Source organism: Spinacia oleracea, chromosome 3, assembly GCF_020520425.1.
Source record: "Spinacia oleracea cultivar Varoflay chromosome 3, BTI_SOV_V1, whole genome shotgun sequence".
In the NCBI taxonomy this organism is placed as follows: Eukaryota; Viridiplantae; Streptophyta; class Magnoliopsida; order Caryophyllales; family Amaranthaceae; genus Spinacia; species Spinacia oleracea.
Window position 1 is genome coordinate 2189420 of NC_079489.1, and position 25629 is coordinate 2215048.

The window sequence follows — 25629 nt, forward strand, 5'->3', positions numbered from 1 at the left end:
TCATTTTCAAGTATCGACATGAGCCGGTCTCCATTTTTTCCTTAGGTTAATCTACTTATTTTACTTTTAGTTTAGGAAACTCGAAAGTTACTAGCTTTTATTCATTTCAACACAATAATATGTGAATACATGTTCTACTTCTAATGGACACCATCCCACTAAAACTCGTGTATCATTTTCAATTATCGACATGAGCAGGTCTCCATTTATTTTTGGGTTAATTACTTTAGGAAACTCGAAAGTTACAAGCTTTTATTCATTTCAACACGATCAAATGTCAATAAAGGTTCTACTTCTAATGGACACCCTCTCACTACAACTCGTGTATCATTTTTCAAGTATCGACATGAGCCGCCTTATTAACTTCTCTAGCTACAATTCTCAAAATGTTTAAGAAATGCTAAAATTTCACGAATAATTACTCATAAGTTTCATCACTATATTTCCTTTTTTTTTTTAAAAAGTTCCATCACTGTCTGAATTGAAATCATCCACCTACACTTATAAGTCAAAAACTCGAATTGGGTCGATCCAGTTGAAATTAGTAAAGATTCCAACTTCAATCCTCTTCAAACTCGAAATCGATAATTTCTCTTTTCTTGAATTCAAATCGTATTTTCTACGGATCGGGTCGGTTTCGAGCAGATATCCCTAGTGCCAACTGCCAAGTGGTGAAGTGGCTAGTAATTAGGGAGCCTAATTAAGAAAGTCGGTTCATCTTTGTAATCATAAACTCTATTTCTAATCATAAACCTTTAAACCAAAGTTCTGAAAAAGTCAAAATTACAGTCTCTCTCATTAGACCACATTCCCCAATTCTCCTCCTCCTTCCTCCCGAACCAGAGCAGCAACAATGGCGTTGAAGTTTCTGAACAAGAAAGGATGGCATACTGGAAGCCTTCGAAACATCGAGAACGTCTGGAAAGCCGAACAGAAAAACGAAGCCGAACAACGCAAATTGGAGGAGCTTCGGAAGCAGATTATCGAGGAGAGAGAGCGTGATGAGTTTCGTGTTCTTCAAGAGCAAGCTGGCCTCACCCCGTAATTAATCTCCTCTTTTACTCATTTCCAATTTTCATTATCACGATTGTTAGATGTTTGTGTTTGTGTAGCCAATTTAGGGTTAGGGTTCTTAATTGGCTAATCTATCAATTTGATTGTTGTTGTAGGAGGCAAGAAAGATTGGAATTTCTGTATGATTCCGGATTAGCTGTTGGAAAACCCAGTTCTGATGGGTTTCAAGCACTTGGGAGTTTCCCTAGTGCTGATAATTCTGCATCGGCATCGGCATCGGCACCGGTATTGGCTTCAGCACCGGCTCCATCGTCGGAAGCGGTGAGCTCTTGTAACTTAATTGTGGCTTGATTAGTTTTATATTTGGTGAATTTTGGGATTTTTGTGTGTTTGTCACTCTATTGTATGATTTCACTTCGAATGTACTATAATTTAATTAAACCAAACATTTGCATAAAAGGGTTTGTGTTGATTGGTAATCACTTGTTTATTTTCTGTGCATTGTATAGAAAGCTATAGCTAGATTGGATGCTTCTGTATGGCCTTGCTGTAGACACGGAATTTATTTACCCAGGAAGTATTTTGGATCTTTGGAGTTGAGAAGAATTTAGGTATTTGGAGAAAGTTAATGGCCAAAATTGAGCTTATTTTTATGGTTTGATCGCGTTAGTATAAAGTTGAGAAAGATTGAAGCCTCATTCTAGGGAAATAAGTTAGACAACTACATGATTTATGCTGCTTCTTAGTGTGTTTATGAGTCTCCTCGTGAAAATAGTGTTAATTATAGTGGTTTGATCATTTTAGTAGTTAGAAGACCAGTTTGAATTGATGATACAATAAGAAGTTATTCTGTTGAATGTAGAAGAGTCTTTCTGAATTTGTGCAACTTTGAAGAGATAATTATATATTGAATGGCTGTAAGAGTGCAAGACTTTTATCGGCTGCTAGAGTATAAGGCATGCAACAAGAGCTTGCTATTTGTAGTACATATATTCCTGGAAAAAAAAATGCAGTAACTCGTATTCTCATGTAATTGTTGTATCTTTTTGTGATGTTATGAAGTTAGTTGATGTGTGTCAGTTGAACATGGTAGGCTGTTCTGAGGGGTAAGGTTTTGTGTAGGAAAAAATCGAAAAAGATGAGATGGTAATTTCTCATAATTGGAGTGTTCCTGCTTCTTACTTGTGGTAGCACATCATCTATGCTGATGCCGCTGTGGGAATGAACGGAACCATCAGATGCCTTATTATACAGCTTAATTTTGGATTTTTCACGAGTCCTTTGATTGGAGTGATTATCCTAGAGTCCTGGGAAGAAGCATCTGCTTGAAAATTTGCAGAAGGAAGGATTGTGTCCCTAATGGTGCTCTAAAACCTAGAACAAGGTTGCAGTAGTTTGCCTTTATTTTACATTTTATAATAGCTGCCGTTCTCTTGGAAATATATCTTGTGCTTTCTTGCGAACATTTTCCATTTTATGATTACGAGATATGTTTGGAATTTGGTGATTCTGTTGCATTCCACAATTCTGTTCTCCATCTGGTTTGGAAGTACCCAAAGTGTTCATAGAGGTGAGTGTGAGTCCTAGAATAGAAGCAGTCTCATTATAGGTTGTTCCATCGCTTGTAAAGTGTATATGTTCAACCAAATGGGTCAATTTTCTTCTTTTCTTGATGTAAATTTTGCTTTTGCATTGTCTTGTCCTATTCCGTGCTTTATGCATACAAATATTTTGGTTGACATTATGCTGAAAGTTTGTTCTAGTTGCAGCAGCATATCAGATGCTTTGACTCCTTGCCATGGTTGTTTCAACTTGTGGATCCTGGTTATTGTCGTGGATACTAATTACTACGAAGTAGTTCATTAACATTGAGCTGGCTGCCTTCAATTTAACTCGTTCTTTTATCTGCTGTAGTTTCTGGTTGAAGTTTTACACATTTGATTTTCAAAATTGCAGCAACCAGCTGTCCCTGGAGCTTTGTTTGAAGAGAAACCACAATCTGCCAATGACGCTTGGAGGAAACTCCATTCAGATCCACTGCTGATGATTCGGCAAAGAGAGCAAGAAGCTATGGCTCGAATAAAGAACAATCCAGTAAAGATGGCTATGATTCGTAAATCAGTAAGTTTTTCCTCTGTATTAGCAATCTTTCTTTCTAAAATCTTACAGTCATGTACATTTGAGTCTATTTGTTTGTTAGCCTGCCAGCCTGCAGACTACTGTTCATGTATTGGCCAATATACAATATACATAACCGAGTTTGTTTGCATGTACTGTTGGATCTAAGGCTCCGTTTGGTAGGGTGTAAAACGTTTTCATGGAAAACAATTTTCCCCTTTTCAACCATTTTACGTTATTTGGTTTGGCAAGGGATGGAAAACATTTTCCATTTGAAACCTTTCCTCCTTACCTCCTCTCCCTTCTTCCCCTCAAACTTCACCATCTTCTCTCATTTTCTTTTAAGGGACCAAACAAAGGACAATTAGTTTGGAATTATGTTTTCCCTTGGAAAATGTTTTGCATGGAAAATCAATTTACACTGAAAACCTTTTACATCAAACCAAACGGAGCCTAAGAGTAAATTGTTATATACTTATATCAATATGAGTCCAAATTCGTTAGCCAGACAGCCAGTAGTCAATTAAGATGCAACGAAGGCATGCATCCGGATCACATTGGGTGTTATTGCTTTGATTTGATGAATCGTTTCTTTCTAGCATTACATGTTACATAGAATTTCTCTACTGCATTTGCAAAATTCAAATTTATCATCTTTTGCAAGTAAAACAGAATGCCTGACAGTGAGAATCAGCTAAGTTGATTGATTAGCTGCCATAGCGAGGATTACATTGGGCGTGTTTTCTCTCGGTCTTCTACGGCCATCTTGATCCCCGACAACGGATTCTTGCTAATTACTATATTATGTTAATCATCATCTCTTTGTTACTTTTAAATGGAAAGACTTCAATTACTTGATTTATTACTTCGTATGGTTTTGTTTTTGTGAAAATATTAGCGACTTTCTAACACAGAAAACCTTCCCCTTTCAGGTCGAATCAAAGAAAAAACACGATGAGTCTCATGATGGGAAACACCAAAAGGTGAAATCAAAACATAAAAAGCACTCTTCCTCGTCCAAGCATCACTCAGAATCTGAAAGTGATAGTCACGAAGAGAGAGAAAGAAGAAGGAAGGTGAAGCAACAAAGGAAAGAACATCACTCAGAATCAGAAAGTGATAGTCATGAAGAGAGAGAAAGAAGAAGGAAGGTGAAGCAAAAAAGGAAAGAACATCACTCAGACACGGAAAGTGATGAAGAGAGAGAAAGGAGAAGAAAGACGAAGAACAAGAAGAAAGAACATTCAGATTCTGACGAGGACGACTCCAGAGACAGAACCAGACATCATAAACATTCACACAGAAACTATGATGGAAAGCAAAAATCAGACAGAAATAAAGACAGTGATCGAATTCAGAGAGGATACGAGAATTCAAAACATTCCGAGTATGAATCAAAGCATACTGGTTTGCCACCTAGGCAGGATTATCATGAATCAAAGCATGGTTTGCCACCTATGCAGGATTATCACGAATCAAAGCATACTGGTTTGCCACCTAGGCAGGATTATCACGAATCAAAGCATACGGCTTTGCCACCTAGGCAGGAGTCACACAGGCGGCGAGGTAGGGCCCCACAACTCTCGGAAGAAGAACGGGCGGCTAGGTTGAGAGAGATGCAAATGGATGCTGAGACTCACGAAGAGCAACGATGGAAAAGGTTGAAGAAGGCGGATGAGAATGATGCACGTGAAGCTAGCCAAGCGGGGAATTCCCGAGGGGGGAAGTCGTTCCTCGATTCTGTTCAGAAGAGTGTGTACGGTGCTGAGAAAGGAGGGAGTTCGACGATCGAGGAAAGTGTTCGTCGTCGTTCACATTTTCTTCAGGGAAGGTCATCAGCTGATGAGGGTAATGCTTTTCGAAGGTGATAGATGAAGGTGGGTTGCATGTTGTTCTTCATGATAACAATGTTTATCGTTTAATCCTTGAATGAGGTGGTTCTCAATGTTCAGTTGGATATTTGTTTTTTGAGATTTATAGGATCCATGTAAATTAAGTGGGAAACCAGAGGCGATAACATATACTCCCTCCGTCCCTTAATACTCGCACCGTTTTGACTGGACACGCTTGCCAATGCACTTCTTTGACCACTAATATCTTTAATTACATATTATAAAAACTTATAAAATATTAATATTTTGAAAATATGTATTAAGATGAAGCCAACAATATATTATATACTAATATTTGTTTTCATATACTATAAATAAAATAAGGTCAAAATGAATTATGTGAATAGTGCAAAAAGTCAAAATGGTGCGAGTATTAAGGGACAGAGGGAGTAGCTTCTTCTTTTTGGACAAGAAACATATAGCTATATGATTTGTTGTTGTAAAAATGATTTGTTTTTTCACAAATTCTTATTTACAATGGTTGTACACTAAATATTGTACACCGGAGTAAAAGTTAACTCAAAATGATTAAAAGTTAAGCATATATAGGTAAAAGTTATTTATTTTTGAGTGATAAATTTTTTCATTTTAGTATAACTTATTTCTTCAAAATAACTAATAATGTAGAAAATTAATCATTTAACCCTTTAAAATATTTATCTATCAAATTTTTTTACTAATATAAAAGTCAATCAAAACTAGGTTAAAGTTACAAAAAAAAGGGTTAAAGTCATCTTGGTGCACAATAAATTTATTGTACACCTTGTGCGCACAAGACATTTTGTTGTTTTTTATAGTTCGACTCAATCAATACAGTTGCACCTATTAGGGTTGCAATGTTGCATAATACAAGAATCGCGTAATCGGGTGCTTAGAACACAACAATTAGTGTCAACTGAAGTATGAGACTTGGGGATATTGTCCTCTCATCTAAAGTTTTGATAAATGATGTAGAGTTCTAAACTCACATATTTAAGTCGATAAAAACAGACTCGTAGTCATCTTCTGCCACTCATTATTAGGTAAGAATGATTCCACTGAACCACCACCTATCACAGGTTAGCCAGTCCAGCTATGAAGGTCAAGCTTGAGTCACTACAAAGCATTTGTAGTTGATGGGGCTCAAGCTCAACCATTGATGTACCTGAGACACATTTCCTCTATCTCCCGATAAATGATCTGGAGTGGACGCTATGGCGCTGTTCACAACCTAAAAAGAAGATGTTGAACCCTATACATAGTCTTTTCTTCAGGGCCTCCCCTTCAAATTCAAGAGTTAAGAAAGAAACGTAGTCGCTAAAGCAAAGCTTTTGGCTCGTATTCTTTTTAGTTTAGAGGAAAAAGAAAGAGGAGTACGCAAATGCAAATATTATTTGAACTTCATTGACATCAAAACTCCATTCCACCAAATGGGCAGAATCATGTACAACAAAGTTCGATATAACGGGTTTCCTCCTTATTGTCACCAACTCCGCCAACTTATGTTGGTATAAACTTGGTACATATAAGCAATACTTGTATAAACATACAGACTACGTAGCGACATATGTTATTCATGAGGAAAGTTCTCAGTTTTGGAAACCTTACTAACTTTAGAAAGTGAAATTACAGCCATTTTCGACTTTGTAATATTTAAAAGATCCAATAATGCAGTCATTTACCATTAAAAGTTAAAACAAAGTAAGAACCAAATGAAGATTACTTCAACATTAAGGAAATCATCCTCTATTAAGCAGCATAAATCCTACAAATGTGGTAGGCTACTAAATCAGGTGATCTCTATATACAACACCATTACATTCAACCAAACTCCAAAAACTGCATCATCAACTTGACTGATTTTTGCAGCTTTTTTTCTAAACTCCATTTGTTGATGGGGGATGAGTTGCAGTTTCATCTGGGTTGCCTTGATGTATATCAATGGCTTTTACTGCAGGACTTAATGATGATGAACAGTCATTATTATTAATATTCTTGATGTGGTTTCCATTCTCATCATATTCTTCCTCCAAGAAAGAACCCTTGCGTCGAAGCTCCTTCACTTTCAGAAACTCGTCGTAATGGGCGCGTCTGAGCTCTTTGAAACTCATACTCCTCTCCAAATCAGAATCTGACAGTCATGGAAAATAAAATTCAGAAACAATGGAACTCTTTTTTTCTTTTTAAACAAAATATTTACTTTTCATTAATAATCAAAAAACTATTATAAGCTGTTGAAATTTTAACAGAAACAAGAGAGGAGGAAAGAATATAGCAAAATTATACTACTATTTCATTCAATCCAATTAATTAAGTTACATCAAAAGACCTTTCGTAGGCTCATAAAACATACTACGTTGCTAGAATGTGGAATAACCCACTAACCCATTACTGCCCCCTAATAATATTCATGCCCACTAATAATATTCATGTTCCTAAAACGAAGGACCACTAATACACTAATTTGAGCACTAAATCCAACATAAGCTAAACAACACAACCAACGCCAAACCCAAAGGGGAAAACGAACCTAGTAATAAACATACTTGGGCATTCCTAAACAAAACAGCCCAAAAGAATAAAAAGCATTACCAATTTTCTCAAGCTTCTTGTACATAAAACATCTACTGACTACTGTAAACTACCATCTGAATCTCCTTAAAAGGATTTGGCATGATCAAGAACAGAATTTTGAAACAATGGAATTCTGTTCTGTTTGTAAAGAACTTGCCTGACACAACGGGTATAAAGGAGTTGATAGGAATTTCCGTGGGGTTGGCCACAATTTCGTGAAGTTGTGTTGACAAAAACATCTTTCACAGAGGGCAATCAGATCCCGGTTTCAGGCGCAAACTAATAAATGAAACTAATGAGTAATGACCACCCCTATTGTGGAAGAGGAAAACTTGTGCAAGGCCTGATCACAAGCCCTGCAATGCTCAGGGCTCATACCAAATGTATGCCAGGAAAATCTAGTTCAAGATGTCAATTCATTTCTACAATCACACCTTTTAACTTCACAAAAAAAATTCAAAAAATCTTACCTGGGATGCATTTCACAAGTGTGTTACTGTCTTATATTAGAATGAAATACTGTAAGGGTGCGTTCGTTTGATTCCATTCCCTTGGTTATTGTTTGTTAGGTCTCTTGTGCCATTGCCTTTACCCTTTTTAAAGTTTGAGTTGACCCCAAAACCCTCTACACTGATTCCCCACCCCCCCCCCCCCAGACTTTTCCATTTCCTTTCCCCTTCACTTCCCCACCCCCTCTCTCCCACCTCTAACCCTAGATCTTCAACCCACAACCAAACCATCAACATCTCTGCCTCTACCGCCAGACCACCACCAGACCACCACCATCTCTGCCGTCCACCGCCAGACCACCGCACCTCCGGTCCTCCTCCTCTTCCTCCGCCGAACTCTGTTCTCTTTCCTGACAACAGGATCTGCGCGGTCGCCGCCGTATTAATTGGGTCTATTACGGCTTTAATCGTCGTCTGCCTCCTGTTCGCGGCCGCTAACTTTTTGTTTATGCCTCTCCGTATAATGGTGAGAGAAAGAAAGATGTGAGATGGTAGTATGGCGATGCGAAAGGTAGTAGAAATGCAGAAAACAGCAAGATCAAGGTCACTCAAATGGCCGGCAAAAGAATGAGTGATGATAGTAAGAGAAAACATGGTGAAACGACAAAATACGGAAGGCCCTGCAATTTTCCATATTTTCTTAAGTTCCTCCCATATTTCTCCTTTGAATCCTGCGTCAATATGAATATCACCAATTCACCACTGTTGGGGTTGGGGTGAAGCAACAATGATGGTTGTTGTTCCTCTTTCATTTTAGGAATCTGGGGTTTCTTTTGAAAATGATAACCAAACACCATTTTAAATCAAAGGGATTTATTACCATTCTCTTTCTTCCCCTTTGTTGATTCCATTCCCTTTACCCCGTGCGAACCAAACCCCTCTTAATATCCTAGGACTACCCCTAGTGCTGGGACATGCCTCTTTCACTGCTGGTTACTCTTTGAGGAAGCCGCAGTCAATGAACTCGGGCCTGATCTTTTGTTCTTTCCTCTCTCTTCACAGGTTGGCTCAATTCTGGGAGAAAAGAGCCTAAACGGCTTACACGCATAAAGGAATAGTATGATTACCATTTATCCTACACCCTTTAGGACTACCTCTAGTGCTGGACATGCTTTTTCACTACTGGTTACTCTTTGAGGAAGCCGCGGTCAATGAACTCGGGCTTGATCTTTTGTTCTTTCCTCTTTTCACAGGTTGGCTCAATTCTGGGAGAAAAGAGCCTAAACGGCTTAGTAGCTTACGACCTTTCAAGCATAAAAGAATAGTATGATTACCATTTACCCTCCCCCACCCCCGGAACAAAAAAGATAAAATTTCCCCAAATGTTATTTCCAGCTTCAATCGAAAATGAGGGGAGGAAAAGTCTACACTGGTCCGGATCCCTGCTCCAAATCTCAAGGACAATGAGTCAATGACAGTATGAAATTCCTTGTCCATGGACAACATTCATTGCAATTACACACAGCTTGTGTTGAAAGTAGTACACCAAAAATCAAGTGCTCATTTGCTATAAGGCGAAAAGCTTTAGAATAGGTAAGTGGTAGTACGAGTAGTACTCCGTATTTGGGATTGAGAGATTATAGAGTTTAACTTCTAATTCTCGGTTAATCATCCTCCTTTGTAGACATTCACCAAGTTTACTTGTAAGTTGTAACTGGGGTTGGGGTTAGGGTGAGGTTGGGGTTTGTGTTTCATTGTACTCTTTGATCTTTTGTAGTCTCGAAGTCTTGTATCATCCTTTCGGATGATTTCATGTTGTCCGCCTGAGTAATCTTTCCTAATCAAAAAGAAAAAAAATGTGCTTTGTGCTTGTTCTAGCCGAATCTTATTTCTGGTAACTAAGACTAGTAAAAGTAGCAACAAACTAACTACACATACATGTGCATGTAGACTTTTTGTTACTAACTATACAAACAGGTTCATGTAGACTTTTTTTACAAACAAACTCACAAGTCACAACTATAATGATCCCATATTGGGCCTATATAGTACTGGATAGAGCAAGGCATGAAGAAGCAAAATGTTTGATCATTACCTCTAGTAAAGTAATTACTGGGAAACAAAATGGTGAACACACATGATAACTAACAAATTCAGCAGACTAATAATGGGGGTGAGGAATGAACCAAACACAATACCTTCATCATCCTGCTCCATAACATCTCTTTCATCCTCTGACGAGGTCCAGCCACCAGATCGAGGAGACTTTTTGCCACTAGAAGACGCAACATCTTTGGCAACATCGTTCAAAGCATGGCGTATAGCTTTGGCATGTTCAGCTTCATCAATACACTCATCAAAGGCACTACGTATTGGAGACAGAGAACCTATAAAAAATACATAACTATTTAAGAATCTAGCAAGATAAAGATATTCGACACATTTCAGCAAAGGTCTCCCCAAATCCTTCCAAAGGGACAATATGAAACAAAAACATGTAAGCAAAAATAAATCTTTAATGGTAAGCTCACACAGTTGCAAAAAACTAATGTGGTGTAAGAGAATACTGTTGAGAACTCATTTGAATGAGAAAACATTTGATAAAAGTGAAGATGCAGTTGTTACACTGTAAATTCGGTAAAATGCATATACATGGCATGTATCATGTGTACATTGAGTGGTACTTAGATGCCAAAATTATAGGTTAGCTATTAGTCTCATACCTAGAGGTATTACTCTTCCTATTCTACTTTCATTGTAAGCAGCCCAAGTGTACAAAGTGCCTTAAATCCTGACTCAATACAAGATGTTATATAGCTCCAAAAGTGAGCACCCAAAATATGAAGTAATTAATTGAAATAAACTAGTTAAAATAAAGGTTATCTTACCATCATCTTCAATCATAGGGTGATATGGCGTCTTTGGCTCAGTGATCTTTTGCCTTACCGGCTTATTTTTCTCGATGTCCCCCAAGTTAGTTTCATCCCACCTTACACGTCCTCTGAAAATATTTTTACATACACTTGAATTAGGTTTCTGCATTAAAAAAATTTAATCGCTAAATCACCATTACATTGTAAACCAGGCCAAAGAAATATATTGTAAACGCAGCAACAAAACGACCCACAGGAAAAACAGATAGCTTATTTTATTTAAATCAACATAGTGAATAGAGCAGTTATCCGTGGTTCTATTTTGTGTTTGAAGACCCATTTCATCTGTCTTTCTCATATTGTCTATTTTTTCATTCCCTACCCTTTACACCAACTACCATGAAATCATATGAAACCAGCCCTCACTTTAAAGTCTCAAGGCTTTCAAGACTCTCAGCAATGTTGTGAATTGTAGCAAAGTACACCCATAGGAATAGAGAGAATGACAGACAGCAACACAACAAGGAAGTTTGTGTTCATTTAGTTGCCTGTTCTTTTCTCTAAATTGAATTTGTTTCTAAAAAAATCATCCGTTCACCTTCACTTACCATGGAATCAGGTAAAATAAGAAGCACAACAATGATGTGAATTATAGTAGTGCATGGGAACAAATATCATGACAGAAGTACCACAAGGGAGCACATTAGATACTTGTCCTCTGTTATTCTCTAGATTGAGGACTCTTGTCAACAGGTCAAGAGGAATTGGGCCTCCAATCCCTTCCCAAATATACAAATACGTAAAATAAGAAAGAAAAAATCCCTCTTAAATTCCCAACCTTTTCTGCATAGCAATTAGAACTACAGGAAGTAGGCCGTGCCACGGGACAACAGGAATTACAAGATGTTAGATATTTATGAAAGCAAATATGCAAAGGATGGATCCAAAAACTTCCAATAACCTATATAAGGCTACATTTTCCCTCAATCCTTTCACCTGCAGAGTACTATATAAAGTAGGCCCTGGACAGACAAAACTAAATGATGCTAACATACTGTACAAATGCCACAAAATCAATATACACTATCCATTTATTGAACCAAGAAAAGAGATAAATCAGTATAACTATTTCATATTTTAAGTATGAACAAGGATCTGCTCTTAACATTGAACTGCTATTAATCAATAAGGACACTACCTAATCTGAAAGAAAGAAAGAAAGAAAGAAAGAAGAAAGAGTTGAAGAGACATACTTCATTATTCCACAGAAGTAATCTTCTTGAAATGTGAGCGACGCAAAGCAGGCCAGCAGCTAACTTCCTCTGCAGGACATAGATATCTAGTTATTATAGAAACAAACATAGCGTACGGGTTGAAGATGAATACAGGAAAAACTACATATATATTTATTTCATTTATTCAACACAAATGGTAGACAAAGCATCTCAAACAGGTCGTAATTATATCGTGTATGATGATGACAGATAAGGGTTTACATCTAAGACAATATATAATGGAACCAGCCACACAAACCCCAGCAAATAAACCGCTAACTTAAGACCTCTACAAACCTGCACCATAAAGTCGGATATTCTGAAAGAGATTGAAAATAGAAAGGGTTCAAGTGTAGAAATTCATAAAGAAGTATCGGTTTACACGGACCACTATACTAACCCAGAGAGTGCAAATGTGTAACACAATGCAGCTATACAGGACGATGGTGGATGGGGACAACATCCAAAGTCTTGTAAATAGAAATAAACATCAAGATGACCTATGTTACTTGGACTCGGATATCCATATTGGACAGGGATACGTGTCCAACACGAGTATTTTGTGAAAAAACTGCATGATTTTGGTCTAAATGAAGTGTCCAAATGTCATACCCATGTCCGAGTGTCGATGATCAGTCACGGGTATTTGAGGTAACATAAAGAGTCTAGGTAATAGAGAAGATGACCCTTATGATAGCCTCAAGAGTCAAGACCTAACATCAACAACCATCTTACCAGCACCTCCACCACCCACCCACCCCACCCCTCAACAAATGTAGGATGATAGGACAAGGAATTAAGGGAACCATATGGTTTATATGTATCGAAAACAGATAATGAAGCCAGTTTCAAATTTTCTTTTCCCCAGGAACCTCCATTTCTATCTTTGTAAGTCCACGAAAACACATTAGCTCAAGAAACCCCCAAAGTGACAATACTCCTTAACTAATAGAAACAGCCTACAAGCTACAGCAGTACATCATGCACATAAAACTTAGTCCCAAATTCCCATTCTCAAAAGCCACTATCCACACCAACTTTGAAAAGAGCATTAAGGTGGATTGTATGAGTGCAAATAGCCAAATATCAATAATCAAATTTTTAACTTTGGACTGCTAATGAAATCAACAACAAATTCTACCCCAGATAAATAGAAAAAAAAAACACCAAAATTGGAAACAAAGCATAGCTTTTAGCCATTGACACACAAGCTCTTCAAGTACATGAAACCAAATTCAACACACCAGCAGCATCCAAGCTCAATCCCCAAAAACCCAATAAATTGGTAAGTTTAATATCTATCAATACAACATCTATGTCATATTTCTACAACAAAATAGCGAATTTTTTAGTCAGTTTTAACCTAAATATCAAATTACCAGCAAAAAGCAACGAAACCTAGAATCTGACTCACGGAAAAAAATGAACATAGAATCATATAAAGCATCAAAACAACAAATATTCCCAGAAACCAACCGATCCCGATAACAACTGTTGCAAACAATATATTGAGTAATTTTTACAGCTCGATCGATGCCGTTTTTCTCATAAATCTTAAAATATAGAAGTACACAATACGCCCAATTAATTAACTTATGAACAGAATCAAATTAAATGAATAAATGAATAAATAAATAAATTAAGAACTGAAAAAAAAAAATTGTTACCTGAATCTTCAGGACTGAGAAAAAGAAAGAACGATGCTGTTTTTGTGATTTTCTACATTTGCTTTCAACCACGACCCCTTCTAGATTTTCAATGTTGACCCGACTGGATAAAATTGACCCGAATGAATAAAATTGACCCATTCACCCCTAATGAGTTATGACCCATGACCCAATTCAGAGTATTGGGTTTTTTATATTCTAGTTTTAATGTTTTATGCGTTTTTATTGTTAAGGATTATAATTGAGCTATAATTTCACTATTATTCGACGTAATATTGTCACTTTGAAAAACGATAATGTTTTTGTATGGTGTCGATAGGTTGTTTTAACTTTACAACTAGCATTTTGATCTGTGCATTGTACGAGAGCATTTTGTAAATTTTATTTATAAGAACTTACATTAATAGACATACAATTAATGTACAAATAAATAGAACCAGAATATGTTAAGTTTATGACTAAGTTAATCTAACAAAATTAGAGAGAACAATGAACGATGTTGATAATGTAACATATAATGTCAATAGCAAATTAAAATAAACAGCTATTAAATAATCATAATAAATTTATGAGTTTGAAGCTTGGCCATTGAAAAAGATTAAGACACGTGCATAAAGTAAAACATACATTACCTTTAAAAATGTTTTTTTTTATAGAGTTGATTGTGTAAGATATAACGAAAACAGTAGTTAGTCGATTCATTTATAAGGAGTGTATAGTGGATGAGAGGTTGATGACTTGTTTTGAGAAGATTAATTTCTTATGCATACTTTCTTTTTATGAATTGCCAGTGAAAATTCAAAGGCTACGAAATGACCCAGATATCAAAAACCTAAGTTATAAATAATCAACAAAAAAAAACGTACGACATCCAAGCAGGTGACAATATTGAAACACTTATTATTAATCTATTGTTGCACCATTCTTGTTCCCATCTCTTTCTTCTTCGTCTGGCACCATTATTATGAATACTAAGTGTTTTTATAATTTAATTTTCAGGAAATATTTTTAATATACATTCACAATTTAAAAAATGTGACAAGTTGACATTCAAAATTTCCAAAATATGATGACTAAAGATTATTTATGAATAGTTCTTTTAAAATTAAAAAAATAAGAATAGTTTAATGATATCTTTATTTTAAAAAGAATAGATAAAATAAGTTTAAAAAATGTGACAAGTGGTATATAAACTCTCATGTTTTACATATGGATATCTTTGTAATATAAAAAAATATATCTTATCACCCTTGCAACGCACAATGAACTTAAATTTGTTTACGGAGTACTATTAAAGTATATTCATAAATAAAATTTATTTGTATATGTTATGTGTGTTTAGAAAAAACATGAGATACAAAACAAAAATAACGGCGTAATAAAATTTTAAATTTGGTAAAATATAATTGGTTCATATTGACCAATTAATCATAGTGTTAAAAATATTGCAGTAGATAATTATGTTATTAAAATTGTGAAATCATAATATTTGTTTAAAACATCAAAGCCAACAACATCAAAGCCAACATGAGAGTAAACGAATCCAAAGTCATTTACATGCTATTATCTTTGTCAAAATATTTGAATGACTTGTAAAGCTGAGAAACACTTTCCACCCTGCACCGGTTCAAGATGGATATGATGAAATCAATGAAGTCGATTTTTCCATCTCCATATTGATCAGCCTAATAAACATATTTCAAAAACATATTTCAAAAACATATTCATGACTTTAAACATAAACATTCAAAACTAACTCTAATCATTTTGACGAGATGACATAAAAATTATTCTATACAATTTTCCCTAAATAACACACAAAATTGTCTTACATTTTTCATTAATGACTTCACATTATTCTAGAAAGATTTATTCCAATTCGAGCTAATCTGTCAGCCAATTATCATAGGATCGCAATATTGTATTTGGAAATATCTACTTCATTCCTTTGGTATCTTCTAGGGGTGTATTATTTAACATACACAACATGATCTACTCCATCGAACGGAAAGAAAGAGTGTCATCGACGTACATAATTGTTTTATAATTAGAAAAATCATAAAATTTATGATGAAAAAAATTATCGAACTATTTTAAATGAACTAGCTTATAACACATTGACTTATATTTGTTTATGAAGTACTATTAATTATTCGTAAATAATAATCTATAAATATGAAATATTTTAATAAAATAAAATTTATTTGTATTTTTTTATGAGTGTTTGAAAAAACATGAGAAACAAATTAAAAATAACAACGTAATGGTGTTATATTGTGTGCGTAAAATACATTTAAACATTATTTTTTTTAGTTTTTTCGGGGGAAAATTGAAAAGATATTATGTTTAAGAAAAATAAGAGTTTAAAAATTATAAAAGTTATTGATTTTTCTAAATTTGTAGGGGCTAAAACTGGAAAAAAAATCTAATATTTGGTTTTTTTAAAGATTTAAAATTATAACTCGTGTTAGATACATTGATATATTTTTATAAACACATGTTATAAATATAATTTGAATATGGGTTATGACTTATTTTGTATGTTAAATTCCATAAAATTTCATCATCATTGTTAAATTTAGCATTTAGCATAGGTTAAAACCTATATTAAATTATGCGTGGTAGATTTTATGATCTAAGTTACCACAAAATATAATATTTTTTTTTTGTTATAAATATATATCATGTGTCATTTTTAATTTTACGAATAATATTACTATATTAGTAAAAGTTTATCAATATAATTTTGAGTTTAGATAAAGCTCTTGTTGTAACTTTTGAGTGTAAATTATGATCCATACAAAACATATATTGTAGAAAACATGGTCAAGATTACCACAAGATATGATATGTTTTTGGTATAAATTTATTTGCTATTACTTATATTTAATTGTAACATCTCCAAAATTCGAATCTTTCACTATAGATAAAAATACCGTTCAAACCTTGGGAGTATTACATAGCAAACATTTCATACTCGGAGTCAGCTTAACAGTGGTTGTTGGTTACATGGTGGTTTTTTATCGACTTATCTGGGCTACGAACTCTAACTTCAATATGAGTTTGACATTTAAACCAAACTCGGGTGTGGGTCATGAAGCCGACGTTATAGTGTTGTTTGTAGTGATTTATTCCCACATTTCAATTTTAAGGTGATATGGGGGTACTTTCTTCTGTGCACAACCATCAAGAGAAATGAAGTATATTACATTCGTGTGTTTGTGGTTGTGTTGTTCTGTCATTATAACTAAACTTAAGAAAATGTTCAACGAAAAAATAATAAACTTGAAAAGTTGTCCGACTAAGTGATTATTCTAACGTTCGCCCTCACTCGAGTCGTTTCTAATACTCAACCTGCAAAATACATAAGAAAAGAGAAAGAGAGAAAAACTCCCAAAAATCATAAAAACTGAGTAATTACGACTCCATCCCGTAAATATAAATAATTTTATTTTCAAAAACTTTTAGATTTAAACGTAAACAAAACATAGAAACCAAATTAAATAAATCCGTTAATGAATCGACGAACAACAATTTTATATTTTATTTAAGAGAGGAAAAGAGAACGCTAGTAGCCCGGGGCTAGTCCCAAAGTAACCACCTACTAAGAAAGGGTCGCGCGTCACCCTTAAATGATGACTAAGTAACGGGACGACAGAATGTCCCTTGTGTGCACACCCTCAGTCCCTCACTAATACTTCATGATTACGAGGAATACTTATGACAGAGAGTTGATAGAAAAATACGAAACCTACTAGAAGCCTATTGAGCAACTACACATGTACTCAATAGAACAACATCTAGTAGGGCAACCTGTTCATCACCATTTTCGGGCTTCATTTCCCCTCTTAGATTATTCCACTTCACGTTTTTAATAGATTTAACTTAACTCAATTTCCTTGAATATGATATATCATTGGTATTCCATGAATTAGCAGTTGTTGAATTACCAAAAATTTCATTCATTTTGGACTATATATAGTTTGGTGTTGAATGTCATTGTTCTTGACTTTTTGGCTTGTAGTATGCTTTTTTTAATAATGAAATAATTAGTTTACATGCCAATTTTTTTATACAATTAAAATTCTATTTCAAATTTTGGATTTAAAATTCTCATGTTTTCCAAACACAAAATTATGAATTGAGTTCCAAAAATCCAATTCCAAAATATCAATTCCGTTATTTGAAATGAATTTCATGTTTCCAAACACAACCTAGACGTATTATAATATGATCTACTCCGTAATTGAAAAATTCCTCGTATGATAAATGACATAGTGTACATGCGTAATTGATAAACTTAATGAATATTTTCACTTTTTATGGACTGCATGTATTTTGGTCAAACAAATATTGAGCTTAAAATAAAATTTGAATTTTAATTATTCAAATAGCAACAGGGGCATCGCTCGCGCCACACACTAGTTAAATATTTTTATTTGTGCATGTTTTTAAATTAGAAGAGAAACCTAGTATCTAGACATATAAATATAGAATTATCTGTATAGACCTGATCATCAATAGCACGACCCACTGGCCCCACCCAAAAAAGTACGAGTTTGGCCAACCTCAAATACACATTTTTAGACCAAAGTCGAACCCGACCCTCAAAAGCCAGGAAAAACTATTTTGTCCCGAAATGGCCGCACCAAAGTTATGGGTTTGGGTACGATTTTTCGTGTTAAAGTCCGCCCCGGCCCGTATGATTTTCTCTCATTTTAGCTTGGGTTGCCGGGTTGGAGCTTTGGAAAAGAAAGGGCCGAAAGCAAAATTAAGTTTTATTTAATAATGTTGGCCCAAAGCCCATGAACCATGTACCAATTCACAAGCCCATTAAATAGTTAGGGTTTTTTTCTTCTTCATAAAACCAACATTTCTAAAGAAACCATATATTTTGTCATTAGGGTTTTGTAACCAGAGCGCCGATTTTCCCAGCAGCAGAAACCGCAACACCACCACCATGGTTCTCAAGTAATTTCTCTCTCTACACTCTTTACGCTAATTAATCCATGTTTCTTTGTATGAAATTCGTGAGTTTCCTTTGTAAATCGATCTTTGATTTACAGTTATTCGATGTTCATTTTCTGCGAATTCGTGTTTAATAATTTGCTAGTTTCATCACCGAATTTGATTTACAGCTTCGCATCTTGTCGTTTAATTGATTTCGTGGTTGAAGATGATATTTTGACCTGCAAATGTTGTTATTTTATTGGGAAAATCTGGAAGTTAATCTGAGTTTATTGAAATGATAATCGGTTTATTGCAATGACTCATGTTTATTTTTGTTTGTTTGTAATTTTGCGTGATGGTTTCGGCCTTCTGGTAGAGGTATAACTGTTTGTCTCATCTCATTGTAAAAGGGAATGAAAATGGTACACTGATGGATTTACCTGTTTTTTAATTGACCTAGTTAGTTATTTGATGTTGAGAATGGTATTTTATTCCTAGAGTGGCTTGAAATTATGCAATTTGTTAATGGGATTTGTGTTGTTTATCGATTTACCTGTTTTTTAATCGACCTAGTTAGTTATTTGATGTTGAGAATAGTATTTCATTCCTAGAGAGGCTTGAATGATACAATTAGTGAACAGGATTTGTGTTGCTTGTCTATTGTCTCCACTCGTGTGTAGATTGAGCTATTGAAAACTCTTTTCTCCATGATTGAGCCATTGGAAACTCTGTTCTCCATGATTGAGCTAGTTTGGTATTTAATGTTGAGAATGATATCTTATCCCTAGAGTAGCTTGAGAGTAGCTTGAATGATACATTCATCAGGGAATGTGATTTCCTTTGCCTGTCTTTTGTTTCAAGTTGTTTATCTACTGATTGAACTATTGGAAACTCTGTTCGCCATGATTGAGCAAATTTGTTATTTGATGTTGAAATGATATGTTATTCTTAGGTTAGCTTGAATGATACAATCAGGGAATGTGATTTGCTTTGCTTGTCGATTGCTTCAACTAGTTTATGTACTGGTTGAACTAGGGTATAATGTGTTTTGTCTGTATAATGTGTCAATGAAGTGTCCAATCTCAGTCATTTGTAACTTTTAGCTGATGTTAGGATGCAATTTGTATTTGATTTACTTGGATTCTACCAAGTTTGTATCTTATGTTTATTTTGTCAAAATATTAGTAGTCTTATTTTCTTTATACTAATTCTGGTGTACACTCTTTGAAATGCAGGACTGAACTCTGCCGTTTCAGTGGCGCCAAGATCTACCCAGGTAGGGGTATCAGATTCGTTCGTGGAGATTCTCAGGTATCACAATTTCTCACTTTCTTTATACTTTCATACTACCCGACAGGCTTGTTACTAGAACATGTTGAACTTACTAGTGATGTGATGTTGCCAATTGTAGGTATTCCTCTTTGTTAACTCAAAATGTAAGAGGTATTTCCACAACCGTCTCAAGCCATCAAAGCTTTGCTGGACTGCTGTGTACCGAAAGCAACACAAGAAGGTTAGATTTTGTTCTCCTGTTTCCTGTGTCTCTTTGAACTTGTTCTCTTTGTTTGATGCGATGTAGGACTTGTTTGGTTGACATGGCAATTCAATTCCTATAGTAAGTTGTAATTCTAGGGAAATTATTCCCCTTCTTAAATTTATGGGAATTTTCTTAACTTCCCATGAATTCCAACTTCCTCCATTTTTGTGTTTATATTTAGATGTCAACCAAACAACCCCTAGTGGTTGCATAAAGTACAATGCCTATTCTTTAGTTCTTTGCACTAAATATATTTCATCATGTTCTAACTTTTTTGTTTCCATATCAGGACATTTCTGCTGAAGCCGTGAAGAAGAGGAGAAGGGCCACCAAGAAGCCATACTCAAGGTCTATTGTTGGAGCTACCTTGGAAGTCATCCAGAAGAAGAGAAGCGAGAAGCCCGAAGTTAGAGATGCTGCTAGAGAAGCCGCCCTTCGGTTAGTTTACATTACCTTTGTTACTATACTGTTTTGGACACATCTATTTAAAACATGTTATAACCTATGATTTTATTTATGATGCAGTGAAATTAAGGAAAGGATCAAGAAAACTAAGGATGAAAAGAAGGCGAAGAAAGCCGAGGTAACCAAGTCACAGAAGGCCGCAGGCAAGGGAGTATCCAAGGGTGCCGGTCCTAAAGGCCCCAAGCTCGGAGGTGGAGGTGGAAAGCGATAAGCAATTCGTCTTCTTACCTAGTATTAGCGTTGTATTGAGTTGAGGACGGTGCAATTTTGGCTGTTTTAATGTTTGGAAGTAGACGTTTCTTTATTGCTAAAGATATCTTTGTATTTCCAGATTTATGTTGGTTATGCAAGATTTATATCCTTCGGTGTTCCTTATATGATTTTGCATGTTTTATTTGAATGTATTAGTTTCTCTTACTAAATAACCAACTTGTGTGATGTTGATTGGAGGCTTTTATTCTTCTTAAAAGTCTTTTCTTTCTTATTAAGGCTTTGCTAATAACACTCCAAATATTGTCATATTGTCTTGAGTCTAACCAGACGCTTCACTGCTTAAATATCATTATAAAAATTTGCTCAACCAACTCTTATAAAGTACTCCCTCCGTCTTTTTTTGTTTTTTATGTTTGGTATTTTACACGTATGACTAACTAATTTTCATTGAAATTACTTTACTTTTTTTATTTAATCAAGAAAAATTACGTTAATTTATAATGTTTTCACTTTTATTAAAAATCTAACATTGGGAAAATGAGAAATATTTAATGTCAATGGATTTAATTGGTTAAAATAATATTTGGGCACAAATTCTGATAGAATATTAATGCATTATGTGATAATATAAAAAGAAATGTAAAAAACAAAAAGAGACGGAGGAAGAACTACATTTCCATAACCTTGTTCTGCTGCCAGAACACTGCTATCATTTGGGCACAAATTCTGATAGAATATTAATGCATTATGTGATAATATAAAAAGAAATGTAAAAAACAAAAAGAGACGGAGGAAGAACTACATTTCCATAACCTTGTTCTGCTGCCAGAACACTGCTATCGCTTCTGCTGCTCATCCCAGAGGCATCATCAAGCTGCCATTGGGCACTTGAAAGGGCCTTTCCCTTCAAATCACGAATATTTTTCCTTACACCAATATCTAAAGATGGTTGTGGACTTGTGGGCTGGTCCGAGGCTGAACACAAGAAAGGCCCGCCATGGGCATGAAACAAGCACGGCCAGATACGAGCATTAAGTCATGGCCGGGCCGAGACACATCGCAATTTCGCTCGGGTCGAGAGCTCTTCGAGCTTTTGAGTTTAAGCGAAGCTTCCTGACCGAAGCGCTTTAGCGAGTTATTTTTTGGAAAAAGCACGATAAGGCACAACACAACTTTACCCGGCATGACAAGCACGCTAAATTTAGCAAAAGTATGCCTAGATACGACGGCCGGTAGGCCTATCCCCTATTTTAAACTTTCCAACCTGACCCGATGCATAATGGGCTTGTACGAGCCGGATCCGCTTAGACACACAACAAGAATCCCGGCCTGGCCCACAACCATCTTAAGTAGTAAGTACGCAGCCCTGATGATAAACAGCCTTCATCCACATTGCGGAGGACACTACCTAGTAGCAACAGCACCATTTTCTCCTCCAGCCTCACAGTAAAAGCGAATTCAAGTCAAATTGCTAGTATAAATCCATGAAATGAAAGTTTTTAAGATCAAACAAGCATCATTAGCCTATACTCTTCTATATACGGAGTAGAAGACAAAATGGTACACTTATACTCCCTCCATCCCTTAATACTCGCACCGCTTTCCTTTTCGGGCCGTCCCTTAATACTTGCACCGCTTCTATAAATGGAAAATTATACTAATATTATATTATTTCTCACACTTACTTTCTAACCCCACCTACACCCTATTCCCTACAAAAAATCATTTAAAAATTCACACATCCACTCTCCACTCACCACCTCTTACACATTTCCCACTAACTATATTAAAAAAATACCCCACTATCAACTAACACCCGTCAAACTAATAAGTCAATTCAAATGTCTTAAACTCCGAACCGGTCAAACCGGTGCGAGTATTAAGGGACGGAGGGAGTACTTCACTAGTTTGTGTCAATAACCAAGATGCAACAAATAAATATTGCCCAAAATACACAAACTACCTATTAGATAAATGAAAGGACACGATTTTTAATCAAGCATTCTACTTCGTATCCTATGAAACTACCATCTGTTTTACAACGAAAGCTATCTCCTGAAACTGGTGCAGAGAAACAAAACCATTAGACATTCTTATGAACTTATAACATTGCAATATTGCATACTTGCATAGTTCCACCACTAAGCAAGTTTTGTGTCGAAATTGCATTTAAGGGCTGAGAATTATGCTAAAACCTTCTTGCTGCTGGTTATGAGGGCTTTTGGCCTAGTCTTGAATAAAATCTTCTGTCTTATGATCCCGATCACATCCAGTTCCACTGTTGCTGATGATTCAGAGGAGTTTACGCTTTCATCCGAATGTTTCACTTTCTTTAACACTAGAAGTGGTTTCTTTAGCTTCACCTTTGTTCCTGTTAACTCGTGGTAAGCGACTGTAAATGTGTATGTCTCCTATAGGATACAAAATAGATCACGACCAACGTTCAACAAATTGCATAACCAGGATATAATCAATTGAAGATTCATGTCACAATCATACAAATTGAACAATAAACTTCATCTAAGGGTTTCCAATTCACACCATATGGTTCACCAAGCTGAAAGTATACTCCCTACATCAGTACATCCCTGAATTTACATTCTTCCAAGTTCCACCCCCTCACAAGTCATCTACTTAGAAAACAACTTAATTATTTATAACAAGACATTGTCTTTTCAGAACAACCTTTTCTGAACATCCTAAATTAGGTCTTCTGCAGAATATAAAATAAGTCACCAACAACCTTCAACAAATTCCATAGCCAGGATATAGCGACTGAATGAACATTCATGTCACACTCATACAGATTGAACAATAAACTTCATCTGTTTAAGGGTTTCCAATTCACACCACATAAGAAGGCGCTGTTCTTGGTTCATCAAGCTGATAATATAATCTCTACATCCGAAACATTACATTTCTTCCAAGTTTCAACCCCTAACAAGTCATCAATTCATCATTAATGTGATATGTCATGGATTTAGACAACATTTTATAACAACCTGATTTGCTAGTATGAGATCGGGTATGGGTTCGCAATTCGCTAACTAATTTGCTAAATTAGACCAAAATTGTACCATTTTCATGTTACAATTCACCTTTTCCGTTTGTGGTTCGTGGTGATTAGAGAATTAGATAACATTGTAACAAGAAATTGTCTTTTCTACCTTTCCCCAATTCCTTAAAAAAGAAATAACTTTAGTCTAACATCCTAACATAGCATATGTGACTATTAACTCCAAACGTAAGAATCGAACTACGTTTATGTTAATCATGTATCGATTTAATCAAACCCAATAAAGAAACAACTTTTCCCAAACATCATAAAATCGCATATGTGACTACTAACTCCAAAGGTAAAATTCGTGTGAATCATGCATGCATTGATTTAACCAAAAGTAAACAAACAACTTTTCCCGAGCATCCTAAAATTGCACATGCGACTATTAAATCCAAACGTAAGAATCGAACTACATTTATGTTAATCATGTATAAGTTTAATCACAACAACTAAACAAACAACTTTTTCCGAACATCCTAAAATCGCATAGGTGCCCAGTAGTTCCAAAAGTAAGAACGAATCACATCCATTTTAATCATTTTTCGATGTAAACACGAGAAAAAAGAGACTGAAAGTCATATCATTAGCTAAAAACACAAGAATGTGTTGAAACAATACCTGAGAGGAAGGACGACAAAGTTGGCCGATTTCGAGGTTTTGGAGACAGTTCTGGAATTCAGGTTGAGCTTCAATAACACCTTGCAACTCAATTACTGCCCATTCTTGACAATTCTTTTCCCCACAGCTGCATTTTATCTGTATTGGTCCCATTTTTCACTATCTCACTTGAATTTCCTTTACAAAAAAATCAATTACCCCAATTTCAGTACTAAAATTCAAAATGATTAAAATCTTCAAATGTAATTCAAAATGATTCAACAATTGAAAAAACAACAAATGTAATTCAAAATCTTCAAATTGACGTACTCAATTCTAATTGCCTCGAATTGAATCCCTGATTTCAATTAGTTATAGATAAACCCTAGAAATGAAAAGAACATAATTGAATGATAGAGCTTAATTAGCTAATTAGCTAATCGGAGATTCAATTAGATAGAGCTTGAAATTGAAACTAAATCAATTCGAAGGAAAATTGACGCTCAAAGTGAGGAGAGAAGGAGAGAGAGAGAGGGAGATACCTTGGCCAGTGGAGCAGCGAGGAGAGGAAACGGTGTCGTGCAGCTTTGATTGAACTCTACTTTCGCGCGCTTTTGTATTTTCCCACAGATTTGACACAGGGTCGTACGGAGTACTCCATCCGTCCCTTGATACTCGCTAACTGGACACGCTTGTTAATGCACAACTTTGACCACTAATATTTTTAACAATATTTTATAAAAACTTATAAAAATATTAGTAATTTGAAATTATATGTTAAGATGAAGCCAACAATATATTATATACTAACATTTGTTTTCATATACTAGAAATAAAATAAGGTTAAAGTGAATTATGTGAATAACGCAAAAACTCAAAACGGTGCGAGTATTAAGGGACATAGGGACTTAGGGAGTATCACTTATGTTATGTGGGCTAGGATTTAGTCAAAACATACATAGAGGT

At 35.3% G+C, this 25629-nt stretch overlaps 4 protein-coding genes across 5 annotated transcripts; 2 read left to right on the forward strand and 2 right to left on the reverse strand.

Moving 5' to 3' along the window:
* The first annotated feature begins 737 nt into the window (after positions 1-737).
* On the forward strand, positions 738-5226 carry LOC110782485 (uncharacterized). Its single transcript, XM_021986660.2, has 4 exons — positions 738-1041; positions 1170-1335; positions 2971-3135; positions 4065-5226. Exons 1-4 carry the CDS (start codon positions 854-856, stop codon positions 4998-5000), a joined length of 1455 nt encoding a protein of 484 aa, XP_021842352.1. The 5' UTR covers positions 738-853; the 3' UTR covers positions 5001-5226.
* A 1438-nt stretch (positions 5227-6664) lies between these two features.
* LOC110782487 (protein phosphatase inhibitor 2) lies at positions 6665-13958 on the reverse strand. Its single transcript, XM_021986661.2, has 5 exons — positions 13841-13958; positions 12153-12221; positions 10915-11027; positions 10225-10413; positions 6665-7134 (listed from the first exon to the last, which is right to left on the reverse strand). The coding sequence occupies exons 2-5, from the start codon at positions 12155-12157 to the stop codon at positions 6881-6883; spliced, it is 561 nt and encodes a 186-aa protein (XP_021842353.1). The 5' UTR covers positions 12158-12221; positions 13841-13958; the 3' UTR covers positions 6665-6880.
* Positions 13959-18677: 4719 nt separating this feature from the next.
* LOC110782488 (60S ribosomal protein L24) lies at positions 18678-21167 on the forward strand. The gene is made up of 5 exons (XM_021986662.2): positions 18678-18811; positions 20026-20101; positions 20202-20303; positions 20617-20765; positions 20853-21167. Exons 1-5 carry the CDS (start codon positions 18801-18803, stop codon positions 21001-21003), a joined length of 489 nt encoding a protein of 162 aa, XP_021842354.1. The 5' UTR covers positions 18678-18800; the 3' UTR covers positions 21004-21167.
* A 1779-nt stretch (positions 21168-22946) lies between these two features.
* Positions 22947-25354, reverse strand: LOC110782489 (uncharacterized). Of its 2 annotated transcripts, XM_021986665.2 has the most exons (4): positions 25206-25285; positions 24994-25048; positions 24685-24861; positions 22947-23416 (listed from the first exon to the last, which is right to left on the reverse strand). In XM_021986665.2, the coding sequence occupies exons 3-4, from the start codon at positions 24835-24837 to the stop codon at positions 23189-23191; spliced, it is 381 nt and encodes a 126-aa protein (XP_021842357.1). In that variant the 5' UTR covers positions 24838-24861; positions 24994-25048; positions 25206-25285; the 3' UTR covers positions 22947-23188. The 2 variants fall into 2 exon arrangements, with proteins under 2 accessions (XP_021842357.1, XP_021842355.1); XM_021986663.2 differs by lacking the exon at positions 24994-25048 and having other exon boundaries at positions 25206-25354.
* Positions 25355-25629: the final 275 nt, after the last annotated feature.

Coding starts and splice junctions, on each gene's coding strand:
- LOC110782485 (XM_021986660.2), top strand. CDS start 854: ATGGCGTTGAAGTTTCTGAACAAGAAAGGATGGCATACTGGAAGCCTT. Junction 1,042..1,169: donor GAGCAAGCTGGCCTCACCCC/GTAATTAATCTC, acceptor TTGTTGTTGTAG/GAGGCAAGAAAGATTGGAAT. Junction 1,336..2,970: donor CGGCTCCATCGTCGGAAGCG/GTGAGCTCTTGT, acceptor TCAAAATTGCAG/CAACCAGCTGTCCCTGGAGC.
- LOC110782487 (XM_021986661.2), bottom strand. Junction 10,414..10,914: donor CCCTATGATTGAAGATGATG/GTAAGATAACCT, acceptor TATTTTTTATAG/GTTCTCTGTCTCCAATACGT. Junction 7,135..10,224: donor TATGGAGCAGGATGATGAAG/GTATTGTGTTTG, acceptor CATGACTGTCAG/ATTCTGATTTGGAGAGGAGT.
- LOC110782488 (XM_021986662.2), top strand. Junction 20,304..20,616: donor ACCGAAAGCAACACAAGAAG/GTTAGATTTTGT, acceptor TTTCCATATCAG/GACATTTCTGCTGAAGCCGT. Junction 20,766..20,852: donor GCTAGAGAAGCCGCCCTTCG/GTTAGTTTACAT, acceptor TTTATGATGCAG/TGAAATTAAGGAAAGGATCA.
- LOC110782489 (XM_021986663.2), bottom strand. CDS start 24,837: ATGGGACCAATACAGATAAAATGCAGCTGTGGGGAAAAGAATTGTCAA. Junction 23,417..24,684: donor TTTGTCGTCCTTCCTCTCAG/GTATTGTTTCAA, acceptor TGTATCCTATAG/GAGACATACACATTTACAGT.